Genomic DNA, 17,564 nt, shown 5'->3' with positions numbered 1-17,564 from the left:
TATGTCTGTTTTTTCCTTTGTTATACTATTGTTGTATTGCTTCGCTCCAAAAGAGAAAATTCAGAATATTTTTTTTTACTATTTCGTACTTTTCAATTTGTTTGCCTAGACAAATTAATTAAAATGGAAGGATTATATAAATATTTGTTTCAATAATAATAAAAAAAGAATAAAGACGAAACTACCCCTCCACAACTCCGCACAAGTTCAAAACGGATCGGGTCTATCCGCTTGAGTCCGCCCTATATTAACAAAATCGAAACGTACTCTTGGTTTCCTCGTCACCAACACTTCTCAGTCGTCCCTCTTTGCTTCTCCTCCTGCTGAAGGACGCCGGCGACAGCGACGGCACCGGATTTCTTATCGAATTGTAGCAGTCACATTAGAATCTTCATATCTGCACTCTACTGTGTGTGTCCACTTGCTTACTTCGCTCTGTTTCTCGTTTCTGGTGAGACAAATTTCTCTGTTTCTCCTTATCTTCATCTTTATTTCAGCCTTGTATAAAGCATTGAAGCTATATTTTTTTTGCTCTTTTTAGTACTTTTAGAGCTATTGTTTGAAACCAAATTGAACCCTAGATTATTGTAAATCACTTTTGCATGTCTGTTGTGCTTTTGTTTTTGTGATGCTTTAAGTTTCTTTGCAATGTGCAGCTGTTCTGTTACGTTTTTGCTCTGTTTTTTTTACTTTCTTTGATGTTTAATTACTTTAGGGTTTTTGAGACTTATGAATTTTATGTTTTGTTTTTTCAAAATTTGCTTTTTCCTTTTGTTCCTGGGGAATGGGTGATTTGGGGAAGTTCAAGGAAAGAATTGATGTTTGTTTGGAAAAAATGATGATTTTCTTGTTGCAATTGGAATGCATCCTCTGCTTTATGTGTGGCTTAATTTCTGAGAGACTACACTCGCTGATCACAAAAAGAAATCAGAGACTATGAGAATTTCCAGGTGTTTGTCAAAAGGAAGGATGAGTATGTAAATCAGTTTCATATGCATATGGCTTTATGTGGCATTTGATTACTTAAAGGTTGCTCTTGCACTAAATTCAGTTACTAAAGTCTGATCTGGTGGGGAACCAATGAGGATAGGTTTCAAAGTTAAACATGGATCTCCCGGGAACTAGTGTAGTAACGAACTCATTTTTCCCTTGAATTCAACTGCTACAGATTGAAGTTGGTAGTGTATTTGGCTTAAGAGATATAGTAGATTACTAGATGCTTCTGTAGAAAGAAAAAACATATGTCCTCTGTAAAGAATTCTACCTAGAGCCAATTCTGACCGTTCTCCAATTTCCTTAGATTGTGGAAATTGGAACCACCATAAGTCTTACTTCAAATCAAATTGGTGGTTAGGGGTGGATGGTTCTAAAGGGATGATCCAAAAATGGTGGTCCGAATTTGTGGTCCAAGGTTTCCCGGATTTTCAGTCACCCAGTAAGCTCAAATTGCTTAATAAAAACTCAAAGGAATGGAGCAGAACAAACTTTGGGGAGTTGGTTAATAAGTAGAATAGTCTTTTGAATGAGTTAATTGTGCTGGATCAGATACAAGATAGTAGACAACTTAATGAAGATGATATGATTATTAGAGCAACAGTAACGGTGCAACTAGAGGAACTTGCCAAAAATGAGGAGGCAAGTTGGAGACAGAAATCAAGAGTGTTGTGGCTTAAGCAGGGAATACGAACACTGAATTCTAAATGGCTACTTCTCATGAAAGATATATTACCATAGAGAAGTTGAAGGTTGGGATGAAAAAGTAGTGCAAATGCCTATTGATTAAAAGAACCATTGTGAATTTATACAAGAAGTTAAATGCAGAAACATAAACTTGGAGGCTTTCATTTGAATTCTCAAATTGCTCTAAAATCAATGAAAAGAGTGAATGGTTATAAAGACCCTTCATAGAGGCAGAGGTCTTCAAAGTTGTCAACTTGTGTGTAGTGGACAAGGCTCTTGATCTAGATGGTTTCACAATGGGATTTTATAAAAATGCTGGGAAGTTGTTAAGGAATATATAATGTCTACTATTCATAACTTCCATCAGAATGTAGGCAAGGCACTAAGATGTTGTTAAGGATTTTCATTGACCTGATTCCCAAGAAGAATGGCGTTGAAGAGTTAAAACATCTTAGACCCATTAATCTTAGACCCATTAGTCTCATTAGAGGGGTCTATAAGATTGTGTCCAAGCTCTTAATAGGAAGGATGAAATTAGTTATAGGAATGCAGGTTGATGAGCAGCAAATGGCTTTCTCAAGGGAAGATAGATTATGGATGCTGCAGGATTGACTAATAAATTAGTTGATTCCAAAATCTAACTTAGAAGGCTAGGGATTCTATGCAAGTTGGACAGTGAATAGGCTTATGATCATGTCAATTGGGAGTTCTTGTTGAAAATCCTTAAAAGACATGAGTTATGGCAACAAATGGATGGTCTGAAGACTTTTTTTCAATTTCAAAGTTGGTTAGACAAGGTGATACTTTTACAGTACCCCTTGCAGGGTGTAGCTAGCCTTTTGCGTAAGGGTTTAGCATAACCCAGTAGCTTTGGCGCAGATCTTGTACTTGTATAAAAAAAATTCACTTAATATGTATAAATAATTTATTGAACCCATTAACTTAGTCTCTTCTAGAATCTAGACCCATAAACTCGCAACCCTAGCTCCGCCACTGCATATATATATATATATATACACACACATCATAATGCTAGTAGTATTTTGATGCAAGTTAGGAATTTCTTACCATGTTGAGAAGTGATAGAGTTCCTCATTTCAAAATTGTCAAGGAGCTGAGTTTTGTACAGTGTGTCAAAGGCCCATTTAAGGCGTGCTTAAGCCCTGAAGCTTAGGGAGGGTGCTTCATCTCACTTAAGTTGCGCTTCAGTGTAGGCAAGGCACTAAGATGTGTGCCTCTTTACCCATGAGTTTTATCTTGAATCGAACGGTACTCAACAACAAATATAATAGGCAAATAAGTTTATTAGTTTTTAAGGAAAAAGATTATGATTGAATTTTTTACCTTTCTTGAATTACATATATATTTTAATTTTTTCCTCTGGTGCACCTTTTTTTAACTAAAGCCCACACTTAAATTGCGCTTTGCGCTTAAAGCCCCAATAGGCGTAGAGCGCTTTTGAGAGCTTTTCGCCTTTGACAACACTGCTTTGTAATCTCATATCGTACATAGCGGCTAAGATAGTGATGTTGTTGATGTGATAGAGCATTATGTATTTATCAAAATAAAAATGTTCACAGGTAGAGCCCGTTTGGATGGGCTTAAAAAAAGTAACTTTTATGTATGAAGTGCTGAAAGTTATTTTTATAAATAAGCAGTTGAGTGTTTGGATAAAAGTGCTTAAATGAGGAAAATGATGTGAGTTTTAGGGTTAAAAGAATAAAAAGGGTAGTTTGGGAATTTAGTTAAAATATAAGGGATATAAAAGTAATTTCCATGATCAAAGAAAATGACTTTAAACACTTAGAAAAAAAAAGGTTAGGAATCCTAACTTTTCATTTTTGACTGACTTTAAGAACTTTATGGCTTAAAGTTAGCATTAGGCAAACACGTCCAAAAGCTAAAAAGGACGGGCTCGTAGTCTCAAGAGTCATAAGGACTCTTTGGGTGGATTTGTTGGATGCTTGGAGTTTTGGAGATAAGTCTGGTTGTATTAGTTGCAGGCAGAGAGAAGTAGGTATGCGGTGGCTACTGTGCTTTTAAAAGCAAAAGGTGCAGTTTATAAAATATCTAGAAAGAATCGCACAATTTACAAAAAATTAGAAGTACCAAACATATATGTAGATAGTGCTATAATAGTAAAATTCCAATTGAAATAGCTAATTCCTGCGTTTAATGTACAATAATGCCAATATTAATCCAACTCATTAAATTTGAGATTCAGAGTGACATTTCTTTTTGGGATCATTTTATACATCATTTTTTTGAAGCACTCATTTCTTTTAAGCGCATGACTTTGTCCATGAAGCAATAACTCCTTGCTTCACATTGTTTCATTGCTTTAAGCGGCAGATAGATGTCTTTTAATAATATTGGAGCTGGCATCGGTACTCTACAATTCTCTATGGTACTTTTATGATTGAAACAATGTTCTATGGTTAACTTGGAATCTTATAAGGTTTTTTGATAAGGTAATTAATATTTATAATGTGGTGGGAGAATTTCCTAGTATATATGTGGTATACAAAATTAGAGAATCTAAACAAATATTTTGTCCTTTGAACGATCATCCACCTCTTGGGGGCTCTAAACAACAACAACAAACTACGCCTCAGTCTCAATCAAGTCGAGTTCTTATCGACTATGTTTCTCCATTTAAACTCTTCTTCCCCCCCTCCCCCCTTTTCTGAATAAGGTTCTCCATTTAAACTTATCTCAATCCAATATTATACAAAAGTAAAAGTCACTTGAAGTTCTCTATATTTTCTTCTTAGGTGCTCCAAAGATTCAGTAAAAATCAAAGACAAACTTTCATCTTTGCACTGATTCATATAAGATAGAACACAACAACATACCTAGTGAAATTCCTTAAGTTAATCTATCATATAAGATATATTAACTTACTATATTAGTTTTGCAAGTGGTGTTCAAACTTGGTGGGCTAAGGCTTCATTTGTTTGCACTTAATGAAGGTCTTAATCTTAATCGTTTAGATCTCAGTCATTAAGTCCGATTGTTTTTAACAATCATAAAGTGTGTTTGTTTCAACTACTTAATTGGTTTGAATAGATCTAAATGATTAAAATCTGTAACAAAGTCTTAATGTCATTAAGATGTTTATATAGAAATTTCTACAAAAAGAGTAGTCCACAAATTCCATCCATTCACCTTTACCGCCATCATCCACTATTATCATCTACCACCATTGTAGCCCACCATTATCAACTATGTGCCACCACCCACCATCCTCAACCACAACTGTCATTACTATCTGTCACTACCACTAGCCACCATTTATAATCATCATCAATGACCACCATTACCACAACCAACCATGAATCACCACTTTTGGTCACCATATTATATATCAGGAACCATTGTCATTATTCACCATCACTATTAACTATCACCATCATCCATCACAACTATCACTTTGCATCAACCTTTACTGTCAATCACCATCATCAAAAGCTACTAGCCACACCCCTGCATTAGCCAACATCATCCCCAGCCAACATCCACAATCTCCATAGCTAGCCATCACCACCACCATATAATTTTTTTTCAAATATTTTGTTGATATATAGTGTATTAGATTTAGTATTGTATTGAATTATATATTTATTAATTTTTTTAAAAAAACTATATATCAAACGTGTTAGATAAACAAACATTCTTAATTATTTAGTATTTAGATCATAATATAACATCTTAATAATTTCGATGTGCATTTAGATTCAGACGTCTTAATCTTAATGAAAACAAATGAGGCAATTTACTCAATTGAATAAGAGAGTATTAACTTTATTTAAGAATTAAGAAGATCATAAATGTATTACTCCCTCCATCGCAATTTATGTGAAGGTGTTTGACTGGGCACAATGTTTAAGAAATAAAGGAAGATTTTTAACACTTGTGGTCTAAAATGAGCCATTGGTATTGGTGTGGTTATATATCTTCTCATGAATTGTAAAATGGACATTTTAAAGTTAAATTGTTACAAAATATAAAAAGCTATCATCCTTTTTGCGACCGACTAAAACGAAAAGAGTGTCATGTAAATTGTGATGGAGGGGGTATTACATAGAGTTATATTTTAATTCCTAATTCGTCGTTCTTTTATGTTACATTCTCCTTTTACCAGGCATTAAGCAGAAAATTGTACTTTTATATGCCTTCTGTTGTGTTTACTAGTGTAATCATGTTCTAGATTAGGTGAAGTGGATGCGCCATTCTTTTTCTTTAGACAAGTAGATATGCGGTACTATGCTTCTTATGTGGATGTTGAATCTGCAGTTTGCTGACAGTTTGATCTGCATGTGTAGGGTAGAGGGTATATTTCCATGGGGAGACATTTGTAACCAAAATGTATTCTAAACGATCTGGTCAAGCTGATGACGCTGTTTCAGGGCCTGTTCGTACAAGTGACAGGCTTCGGCGAAGGCCAACATTGTATGGTCGCCCATACTTGTACTATACTCCAAAGATAATCCGTCCTAAGAGAAGCAAGACCAAGACAAGGACCGCAGCGTCTCAGATTGCAAAGATGTTGCGTCCTGGGAGTCGGCCAGTTCGGACAAAAAATTCAGATGTATGGTTGTTTCTTGTTTTTTTCTGTCTATTGATTATGTTTGGTATCTTGTGAACTCGAGATTTTTTGCGGTTCTTAAAACTCGAGATCGGCTTATACATTTAAGTTTACTCTGAAATGACAGTTTGGCTAGTGAACATATCTGAGATTGTACTACATTGTCTTCTTTTTCATGCTTATGGTAGTGAACTTGAGGATATCTGATATGCAGTTGGATTTAACTAATGTCACTAATAGAAATTGTTACATTTCAGTGTATGTGTTTTGGTAACACCATGGTGCCTATTTAGTTAATTTTCATGATTAGATAATTCTGTATATGACATTGGATGGCGATATCTCCACCAATTTCTTCCATCTCTGTGGTTGGACGTTTTTTTTCCCTTTGTATACCCATTTGGTTCTGTTACTCTTTTCATGACATTTATCTTCTTATTCACATATCACATAAGGTTTTCAAAAAAGTATTTAGGAGAAAAAGAACAAGTTATAAGGTGTTTGAAATGATTTTTGACAGTCCGTTGCTGCCAACCTTCGACGCTCTACGAGAACGAGGAGAGTTTCTGTGAACCTTGAAGGATATACAGATAGTTCTGGAACGGAGGATAATGACTTAATGGTAAGGTTTCTATTGTCTTGCTAACATGAATTTCCAACTAAAAATGTAAAATAGTATATATCAAGTTACCTATGAATATCAGATTACTCCATCTGATTTTTCATACTACGTGAAGTGGTAGATGTTCTTTTGAGAATTGGTTTAATGTGAATTTGCTTCAGAGCCCGAAGTATCGAAGTTCAAGGAACCGAGAAGATAATAACAGTGCAAGTCAGGATGATCTCATGCCTCGACGTGAAGGACTGCGTCCTCGTCGTGCAGGATTACGACCTCGTCGGGCAAGAGCAGTTGCAAGACAGCAGTTAACTCTAAGGTCTGATGATGAACAAGATACTTCTGACGAGAAGATTGGCCAGGGTGATCCTGAAAATGGAAATGATGAAGATGATAATGATCCTGATGCTGATGATGGTGAGGCAGAGGATGAGGGTGGTGGTGACGGTGATGGAGAGGATGAGGGTGAAGATGAAGGTGATGAAGATGGTGATGATGAAGAGGGCGAAGAACAGGACGGTAGAAGGCGATATGACCTCCGCAACCGAGCTGAGGTACGCAGGCTTTCTATGGAAGGTGCTAAACAAAGGCCAAGATCTCCTCGTAGGGTACTTCAGCAAGGGATGGGGACCAAGGTAAACAGAGATGTAAGAAGAGGAGGATCCCGAGTTCATAAACGTCATCGGATGACACGAGGTGATGACTCTGATGATTCTCTGCTTGTAGATGAGCTGGACCAAGGTCCTCCAATTCCTTGGGGTAGAGGTGGGAGCAGATCTGGACCACCATGGCTTTTAGGGGGATTAGATATGCAAGGAACAACATCGTGGGGATTAAATGTGGCTGCATCTGGATGGGGTCATCAAAGTGAAGCTTTCACTAATTTGACATCCGGGATTCAAACTGCTGGACCAAGTTCCAAGGGAGGGGCTGATATTCAACCACTGCAAGTGGATGAAACTATAAGCTTTGATGACATTGGTGGGCTTTCTGAATATATTGATGCGCTGAAGGAAATGGTGTTTTTCCCACTATTATATCCAGACTTCTTTGCAAGTTATAACATTACCCCACCAAGGGGAGTTTTATTGTGTGGACCTCCAGGCACAGGTAAAACACTGATCGCCAGAGCATTAGCTTGTGCTGCGTCAAAGGCTGGGCAGAAAGTCAGTTTTTATATGCGGAAGGGTGCTGATGTCCTGAGCAAATGGGTGGGCGAGGCTGAAAGACAGCTAAAATTGTTATTTGAAGAAGCTCAGAGGAACCAGCCTTCCATCATCTTCTTTGATGAGATTGATGGACTTGCTCCTGTTAGGTCTAGCAAGCAAGAGCAGATTCATAACTCTATTGTGTCAACTTTGCTGGCTTTAATGGATGGCCTTGATTCTCGAGGGCAAGTAGTCTTGATTGGTGCAACCAATCGGGTTGACGCCATTGATGGAGCCTTGAGGCGACCTGGAAGATTTGATCGTGAATTTAATTTTCCTCTACCTGGCCTTGAGGCACGTGCTGAAATATTGGATATTCACACTCGGAAGTGGAAACAGCCTCCTTCTAAGGAGCTAAAAATGGAACTTGCAGCTAGTTGCGTGGGATATTGTGGTGCTGATCTAAAGGCATTGTGCACAGAAGCTGCTATTCGTGCATTCCGCGAAAAGTATCCTCAAGTTTACACTAGTGATGACAAGTTCTTGATAGATGTTGAATCAGTTATGGTGGAAAAGTATCATTTTTTAGAGGCTATGACGACAATCACTCCAGCTGCCCATAGAGGCTCAATTGTGCACTCTAGGCCATTATCTTCTGTTGTTGCACCTTGTCTACACGGACCTCTCCGGAAAGCTATGAGCATCATTTCGGATATTTTTCCTCTTTCAGTTTCTTCAGAATTGAGTAAACTTTCCATGCTCTCCTATGGCTCTGCTATTCCTCTTGTGCACAGACCTCGACTTCTGCTATGTGGTGGTGAAGGTGTTGGGCTGGTAAGTAACTATGGCCTCTCTTTTATGAGTAGGAGAAATATGTACTTCCCACTAAATATACTTACTCATGTAGTTTTCCAGGATCATGTAGGGCCTGCAATTTTACATGAACTGGAAAAATTTCCTGTTCACTCTCTTGGACTTCCATCCCTTCTTTCTGACCCCGGCGCCAAGACACCAGAGGAGGCATTAGTTCACATATTTAGTGAAGCAAGGAGAACAACTCCGTCAATACTGTATTTACCTCATTTCCATCTTTGGTGGGAGAATGTGAGTTATTGTTCACCTCTTTCCTTTTCCTCATTCTACGGTGCTTTATTTTGACATTTTTAGTGCATAGATGATTTTCGACCCTGCTTATTTCTTCAGGCACACGAGCAGCTCAAAGCTGTTCTGCAGACGCTGTTGGAAGAGCTCCCATCTGACTTGCCTATACTATTATTTGGGACTTCCTCAGTACCACTTTCTGATCTACCTGATGAGCCTTCTTCAGTATTTTCACAGCATAGCATGTATGCTTTCTTCAAATTGAGCTCCACGTTTTAGTTAGCATGATTCTTTTTGCATACTTTGGATATGCTTATTATTACCTTTATTCAATCTGTTATCCTAACTGTTAACCAGCTGCATGTACATTTTATTTCCTGTTGTCTTAGTTAGCTAACAGTTTCATGGTAGGTTCTGTCTGAAGGTTGATGTGTGCAACGATGTTATTTGTATTTGTGGATATTTCTCAAAAGAGGGAATAATTGTATCAATGATGGTATTGGTCTCTGCCTATGTTATGGTTTCTGCAACTACAGCCTTTTATCCTGAACACCACGGACAATGTATTATCTTTTTAGGATAAACCAGATGTTTGCAGTCACAGACAGTTCTAACTCCAAAGTTTGGTGGGGTCAAAGTTTCACACTTCTTGAAAGGTTGTGGGAATAAGTTCTGTGGGTAGGGGGAGAAGCAACTAGCAAGGATACCCTCTGGACCTAAATTACATTTTGAGTTTGGTGGTGATCTCAAGGTTGCATCTGAAAGTAGTCATGGGTGTATAGCAGGATTGTTCTTTGCCTTGCTGGTATCATGGAATAGTATCATAAAATTTTGTGCTAATGACTTCAATTGCTTCTTGCTACATTTAAGGGAAGTTACTTTGTCCTTCGTTAGCCAATATGTTTCCTCTCAAACAGCTCTCTTGTGCAATTTATCAGGCTTGGACAACATTGCTTATTTGTACCACTGGTGGTGAAGTTGAAAGGGGATTTGGTCTATAAACCCTTCCGTCTTCTTACATGCATAGCTATTTACAGTTAAATTTACATGGACCTTCTTAAGATGGTCATGAACTATTTTTAAATCCTTTATTAGCTTTCTGCTTTTCTTTTTTTTTTTCATAAAGGAATTGCAACCCGCCATGCTGCATAACATATATTTGGTTGACTAGTTTTGTTATAAGCATTATCCCATAACATTTCTTATAAGAATATGATCTTTTTAATCACTGATGATAAGAGGGCCCAGGTGATGTAGCATTTCTTTCGGTTGGTGGACAAGATAATGATGACGCCAACTCCATTTCAGAAAGATAATGATGACTACAACTGGGCATTACTAGATTTATGGAAAATGAGATACAAAGTATTGTTACTGAAAATTGTGTTGCAAAAGGTGTTAATATCTTTTTGGGATCCTCATATTGCAATCTCTATAATATGCTTTTTTTTTCTAAAATTTGGAGCGCTAGCATAGAACCTATATATTGTGTAAGTTTGTACAAAGCATCCTTTTGGGGGTGGATAAATATAGAATTAGATATATTTTGTTCCCTTTGTTTTTTTTGTAAATGACCTGATAAATGATATGTATGAGTCCATTTTTGAGGTAGTACTAACAGCTGTACCTTATCTCGGCTTTTCACAGCTTATGTTTGGATACTCCATCAGATGAAGACAGGGTTCTGTTCTTTGATCGTCTCATAGAAGCTGCTTTATCAATTCAAGTTGAAGCTACGAAAAAGAAGTCTGATAAATTGAACTCCCTTCCTGAACTCCCTAAGGCGCCAAAGGTGTCTGCTGGACCAAAGGCATCTGAATTAAAAGCCAAAGCTGAAGCTGAGGGCCATGCCCTTAGGCGATTGAGGATGTGCCTGCGTGATGTATGCAACCGGTATATATTTGATCTTTGAAAGCAAATTAGCTGGAAATTTAAAACATGGTTTCTAAATTTAGTTGAAGTAACTACATTTCATGGTGGTATCCACATATTTATATTTTCAGATACTAAATCTTAATTCTATGTTTGGAACTGAAATGGCAGAGAATGTCTCATTTTTGTGTTTGAACATATTTGCGTGTATGTTTCATGATTTTTTTGTTGTTCAGTTCATAGGAAACTGTATTGGATGAAGTAATCATCCTCTTATATGTGGAGTTGCCTCCATTTTGACACACATCAAATCCTAGAAAAAAGGTTCAGCTGTAGATATGGTCTTTTCCCGAAACGGGTTTTATGCTATATTTGTGAAATTGCTGCATGTCCTTCCTTTGCTTCTATTTTACTGTTTTCACATCCTTGTGCATTAGTCCTCACTTCAACCCATTTGGCTCATCTGCACATTTTTTGTTGTTATTTTCTTTTCTTTTCCCTTTGTCCTCTGCATGTCTTTGTGGGTGCCTTCCTGTCGTTTTTGGTACAGGGTTTAAGTGTAACAAGTTGTATTCAATTATTGGTCATGACAGTATCATATATAAGTTATATTTTGATCATCCAGCACATTTCATTCAATGCAGGATTCTGTACGATAAACGGTTTAGTGTCTTCCATTATCCAGTAATGGATGAGGATGCTCCAAACTATCGTTTGATCATCCAGAACCCAATGGATATGGCAACTCTGTTGCAGCGTGTAGATAGTGGGAAGTATATCACCAACAAAACATTCTTGGAAGATTTTGATCTCATTGTTACCAACGCAAAGGTAGATGCTACTATTTAATTCATTTGATCTTTCTGTATATCTATCTGTCAAAACTTCCTGGATGGGAGATCGGCTATTCTTAGTCTGCATTTCTTCATGCTAGTAGGATGTTAGGAACTTCTTGTATCTTTTTGTTAGCGCTACTTATGCCCCTCATAAATAAAATTTTATTACATATTTGAAGGGGAAAAAAGGACTCTAGGAATCACCTTTGTACAACTTCTGATGGTCTATAAGCAACTCTATATTGCCATTGCATTTCAGCTTTCGCCTCCCGGCCGCCCTATTCAAAATTGTACAAGTTAGCACTGCATCAATCACTTTTAAATTGACCAAGCTTACTATCTTATCTTCATAGCATCTTTTCTGGTCCGCTATGCTCCCCTTTTATCAATCAGTATTTTCCAACTGCTTGGCTGTAGATGTTGCTATGGCTGCAATTGAACTAATTACTTTGTGTTGTAAAATCATTACAAATTGTTAAATTAAGTTCTGAGTCAACATGGTCTTCTAAAGATTAATTGCATATTTTGGATTATAAGAGAGAACAACTCTTTTCTGTGAAATTTGTCCCTCATTCTGGTTTCAGAGTACAACTTACATTAAGAACTACAAAGGATAAGTGAATATTATTGGATAAGTAGTTCATGTCAATGTGCTGCCATATTTTGATGTTTTGAGCCTATTTTGCAGAAGTACAATGGAGATGATTACAATGGAGCGAGGATTGTCAGTAGAGCTCATGAACTTCGAGATTCAGTATGTTCACAGCGACTGGTCTCCAATTATCACTGGTTTACTTTCTTGTATAGTTTGTTGGTCTTTGACATTGGGTGATATCTTTCTGCAGGTATACGGAATGCTTTCCCAGATGGATCCTGCCTTAGTTGCTTTCTGTGAGAAGATTGCTGCTGAAGGGGGTCCAGTGTCAGTTCCTGACGAATTAAGTGGAGATGCATTGCCACAAAATCCTGTCTTACAGTCGGCTACTATGACTAGAGCAAGAGCCCGTCTTTGTAATGTCCAACCTGAAGTCAGCTTAGATCAGGGCTATGAAGCACTGAGAAAGCACAAGAAACATGCTGATTCTGCACAAATGGGTAAATAATTTTTGTATTTGCTAAATAACTGTTGTTAAGATCCAGATGTTCTTGATACATCTTTACATTTTGATATCAACCTTTTGATTGCTTTAACATCTTGGAACAACGAAAATCCTCGTGGCTGACAATGAATGTTCTATCTATGCTTTAGTGCTAGATGATGAATTACAACCTCAGGATTCATTGCCTTCCAAGTCATCTAATAACCATGAAGGAGATGCTTTAGAGCAAAGGCCAGAAAGCACTCTTGCTGGCGGGAATAAACCAGCAGACGTGCCAGATTCAAGTGGAGGCACATGCCTGGATGTTACAATGTCAGATGCAGAAATGTCCCGTAAAATCGAGTCCGTGAAGCAGCGATTCATGAAGCAGACAAAGGATTATGGCATTCCTCAGCTGGAAAGATTATACACTCGCATCATGAAGGGTGTTTTTGAAACAAAAACTGCCGTGACAAACGAAGATCTCAAGACTTCAATTTTGAGTTTTTTGTTAAAATTTTCAAAGGATGCGTTGAGGTTATAGTATAAACATGAATTTTTTTTTATTTTCAACAATTTATTGATCCGCTCATGAGATGTCAACGAATGTGCTGCATCTATTGTGCTACACAGGCAAAAGAAAAGAAAATTATAAGTTATTTCTTTCCCCCTCTTATGCACTTTTCTCACTAATATTTCTCTCTTCTGTGTACACTGCATCATTGGCCATTGATTAAAGGCTTAAATTGAACTAGTGCTTTGAGATTGAAAAGACATTAATACATAATCGAATTGAAGGTCAAGTTCTGAATGGGACTTGACACAAAGGGGGACGGGTAACAGAGAGAGACTCGAATCTAATTACAAGGTTCACGAGCAATTCCCACACGAGAATTAGCTGTGTCAAACAAAATCCTCAGGTTCTGCTGCTGCAAATTGGCTATAACATTCAATACAGAGTTCACATTTGCTGGTGCTGCTGCCATTGCCAAACATGCCAAGGGACTTGCACTACTATGAATCAAACTGTTCTCCATTGGCAACACCAAATCCATCCCTGTAAAGTGGAGTACAATAGCTGGTGCCACTGCTTCATTTGTTGATGCAAAACATGTGTCAAATGCACCCAATGAGCTAAATGGTCCTTTCACTTGATTCCTAAATTCATCCCTAATTGCATTGTAAATTGGCTGAACGAATCGGGTAATAACCGTACCCGAATCAATTATAGTGCCCGCACCGGTATTCGGGTCAAATGCTAGGAGCTCGGGAGCGATTGGGACCAGGACGTGACCCACGCTTATGCCGGTCAGGTTCACATAGTACAGAGATGGTCGGTGCGGGTTTTTAAGAAGTGGGGTGGTTCTAATGTTCTTGGGTTGGCCCAATGGGCCAAGTTTGAGCGATCCAGAGAAATAATAAGATTTAAAACTCGGTAAACAGTACGAGAATACACCCGAGTAGAGTGACGCGGATTGTGAGAGTAGTGACATGGAGCCCCGACCCAAGCCCAATAACCCTTGCGGCGGGATTGAGCTGCCGGACACAGCACTGATGCATCCGAAGGAATAATTCGGTATGACATCAGTGCCTAGTCTAAGTGAATCACGAGACAACGTGGCGTAAAATGATGAGGCTCCACCGTAGGATTGATTAAAGAAGCAAGCCCCCGGTGCACCAGCAGTGGGGCAAGATTGCCCCTTGACCTGTGTGCATTCGGGTACAGAGCAATCCGTCGACCCATAAGTCGACGAGGTGTTGGGAGAAAATACTGTAGAGGTGCAGCCAGTGCAGCCACTGCATGGCACCCATGCAGTGTCGCTGCTGGTATCCAGGACCATAAACATGAGTTGGCCTGGGGTACCGATCTTGGCCCGAACAACATAGTTACCAATGTTGAACACTTGTTGGCCCGAAGCAATAGGGGCTGAATTGGGCTTTTGGGCTACTAAACTGGACAAGTAAGAAAGCCTTTGTGGATCTTTTGAGGCCATGTTGATAACAGTGTTTTCCCAAGAAGTAGGATTTGGTGTGTTGAAGGGTGAGCATTTGCCATAAATGGGAATGACTGAAAGTTCTTCATTATTATTACTAGATGTACATGAATCTAAAGCTAATGTTTTTGTTGTTGAAAGAAGAGTGATGAAGAGGAATGTAGCAATGGCCAAAGCCATGGTTGTTTTTCTTCTTATCTTAACAGGGCTAAACTTAGCCACAACCCTGGAAAAGATAAGAATTTTGGTGGGATATATGTCAAACAAGAAAGAAACAAGTTTATCTATAGAAGACACCCTTAACCCCCTTCTGCTCTCACCCCATGCACGTGTGAGTTGGGGTGTGGCAGAGGCAACAACAACGTTTGAAAATGATAAAGAGTGTACGTAGATATTACCCCTACCTCGGAGAGGTTATTTTTGATAGATCCTCAGTTCAAGGAAAAATAGTCCAAAGCTGTCCAAAAAAGAAGTAACGGAACCACAAGAAACATCAGATAATAATAGTAACATAAACTACAACAAAACAATACGATAAGTGAAGTACGAACAAGGAACAACAAATAGAAACAAAAATTGAAGAACACAAACCTACAGTCGCAATATTATGACTACTAGTATGAACGGACAACAAGACAACATACAACTACCTAATAACCTTCTATCCTAATATGTGTCTTCCACACCCTCCTATCTAAGATTATGTTCTCGATAAGATGAAATTGTTTCATGTCCTATCTTATCACCTCTCTGAGGCGAATTTAGAATTAATGAGTATCATTTTTTTTGTACACATTATATATATATACACTCAAAAAAATAAATTCAGTTGAACACACAACTCAAAACTCGCACTAGATCCATTTTTGATTATATGTATGGCATGAATGGAGGTAGAAGCCTAGATACAGGTTTGATTCGGTTGAATCCAATAGCTTTTGATCAAACAATGTATTGTTAAGGAGTTCATTTGACATGTACAAATATTAAATTAGAATTCAGTTATTATCACCACAAAAAATCAGCATTCTAAAATTCAGTATCTATAAAGTTGAAATGATGACTTCGTTTTTCTCTGTGAAATTATTGGTGAGTATCCAACATTTCACGTGACCTTTTGATATATATAATTGATAATAATAATAATAATAATAATAATAATTATAGAGAAGCCAAAATGGAGTAAGGAGAAGTCATACATAGCTACAGAAAGGGTAACAAAAGAAGACAAAAGTAAAGGATAGTTTTTTATGGGGAAGAGACTGTGTGTCCATACAGCGAAGCTCCAATGCTTCTGATTTATGTCGTTATTAGCCACTCTCACTTATTTTTAACTCCAATTTATTCCACCAATGTCAATTAAAATAAAATATCTCTACCTCTATAAAGGTAGGGATAAAGTCTACATAATACAAATTTTATCTAATTTACAACTTGATATACCTGTTAGTATGAATTCAAATCAGTCAAATCAATAAATTTTGGATACTTCAGAAAAAAAAATATATAAGAGACGATTTGATATTTTGGGGGTGGAAGTGTTGAACAGAAGATGCCCGTGAACCTTAGTTGGACGACAAGTAATGTTTTTGTCTATAAGCAAAAAAGATGCGGTCAGTCACGAGGTTGCTTGTGTACAATGTTTTCTCCCTTAATTATTAGCTAATCCATGTCATTTAAGAAAACTAATCACATATATAATAGTGCAACCATTTTTCTACTTCATTAACATCTCTTGCCCCTTTAACTATTATTTTATTACAACTAAGGAACTGATGTTAGTACTTAAGCTTAAATTAAAGATATACATGCAGATCCAAATGAATCCTCTTTTCTTTTAATCATTCCTAATTAAATAGTGACTTAGGTGTTTCTTGAGAGTACAACAAGTAATTATTTGTCTTTACATCTTGAATCTCCACAGAGATTTTCCAATAATCTCTAAGATTATACAAAATTTTGAAATTCAATATATCGAGAATCACATCATATGTCAAGTTTATCGATCAACGTCCATGTAGCAGATCTTTTATCTAGTCAAGAATCTCATTATTGATAGTAGCTAAGATATTTGTAATGCTTGTTTATATTTTTAAAGTTATTGTAGGGTGATGCAAGATCTGAAGTCTCCAGCGCATTAAGCATACTGCCCTATCAAATGTCTAATCTTATTATACAGGAGAAAAGCATATAATTAAAAAGCATCATCTTTTGGGGAATAAAATTGACTGACTTTGCTTCTGCACAAAATGGGAAGCAAAAGGCCAAAAACTCAAGACAAATCAGCCTTTTATAATTACAAACTTTTTTTCAATGATTAGTAGCAAGGGTCCACTGTGTTCGCAAGACTCTTATTCATTTTCAGCACTATACAGAAGTAAAACAATCATGGCCGGCAGCGGGGTCGGAATTTTCACCAAAAAGGGTTCAAAATATAAAGAAGTAAACACGAAGAAGTCGAAAGAGATTCATTATCTACTATATATGCATTAAGAAAAAAATTAATCATGTATAAACAATGTAATTTTTGGTCGCCTCGGCTCCACACCTAGTCCCAATAATATGTGGGACTGCCAGTTGAAGGCCAGAAAGGACCACCAGACTCAGATTTGACAAAAGAGCATCACAGTTTCTCTTGGCTTCATCTGGT

At 37.4% G+C, this 17,564-nt stretch overlaps 2 protein-coding genes across 3 annotated transcripts; one reads left to right on the top strand and one right to left on the bottom strand.

Annotated features, from left to right (window-relative positions):
- The first annotated feature begins 265 nt into the window (after positions 1–265).
- Positions 266–13,569, top strand: LOC129904141 (ATPase family AAA domain-containing protein At1g05910). 2 transcript variants are annotated; one of them, XM_055979680.1, is made up of 11 exons: positions 266–451; positions 6,011–6,271; positions 6,789–6,890; positions 7,052–8,866; positions 8,948–9,136; positions 9,236–9,378; positions 10,781–11,026; positions 11,650–11,836; positions 12,530–12,595; positions 12,687–12,936; positions 13,091–13,569. In XM_055979680.1, exons 2-11 carry the CDS (start codon positions 6,047–6,049, stop codon positions 13,462–13,464), a joined length of 3,597 nt encoding a protein of 1,198 aa, XP_055835655.1. In that variant the 5' UTR covers positions 266–451; positions 6,011–6,046; the 3' UTR covers positions 13,465–13,569. The 2 variants fall into 2 exon arrangements, with proteins under 2 accessions (XP_055835655.1, XP_055835654.1); XM_055979679.1 differs by having other exon boundaries at positions 6,006–6,271.
- An 84-nt stretch (positions 13,570–13,653) lies between these two features.
- LOC129904143 (aspartyl protease AED3-like) lies at positions 13,654–15,185 on the bottom strand. Its single transcript, XM_055979681.1, has one exon. The coding sequence runs from the start codon at positions 15,092–15,094 to the stop codon at positions 13,778–13,780; it is 1,317 nt and encodes a 438-aa protein (XP_055835656.1). The 5' UTR covers positions 15,095–15,185; the 3' UTR covers positions 13,654–13,777.
- Between the last annotated feature and the right edge of the window lie 2,379 nt (positions 15,186–17,564).

Source organism: Solanum dulcamara, chromosome 9 (genome assembly GCF_947179165.1).
Source record: "Solanum dulcamara chromosome 9, daSolDulc1.2, whole genome shotgun sequence".
In the NCBI taxonomy this organism is placed as follows: Eukaryota; Viridiplantae; Streptophyta; class Magnoliopsida; order Solanales; family Solanaceae; genus Solanum; species Solanum dulcamara.
This window is presented reverse-complemented; position numbering and strand designations above follow the sequence as displayed.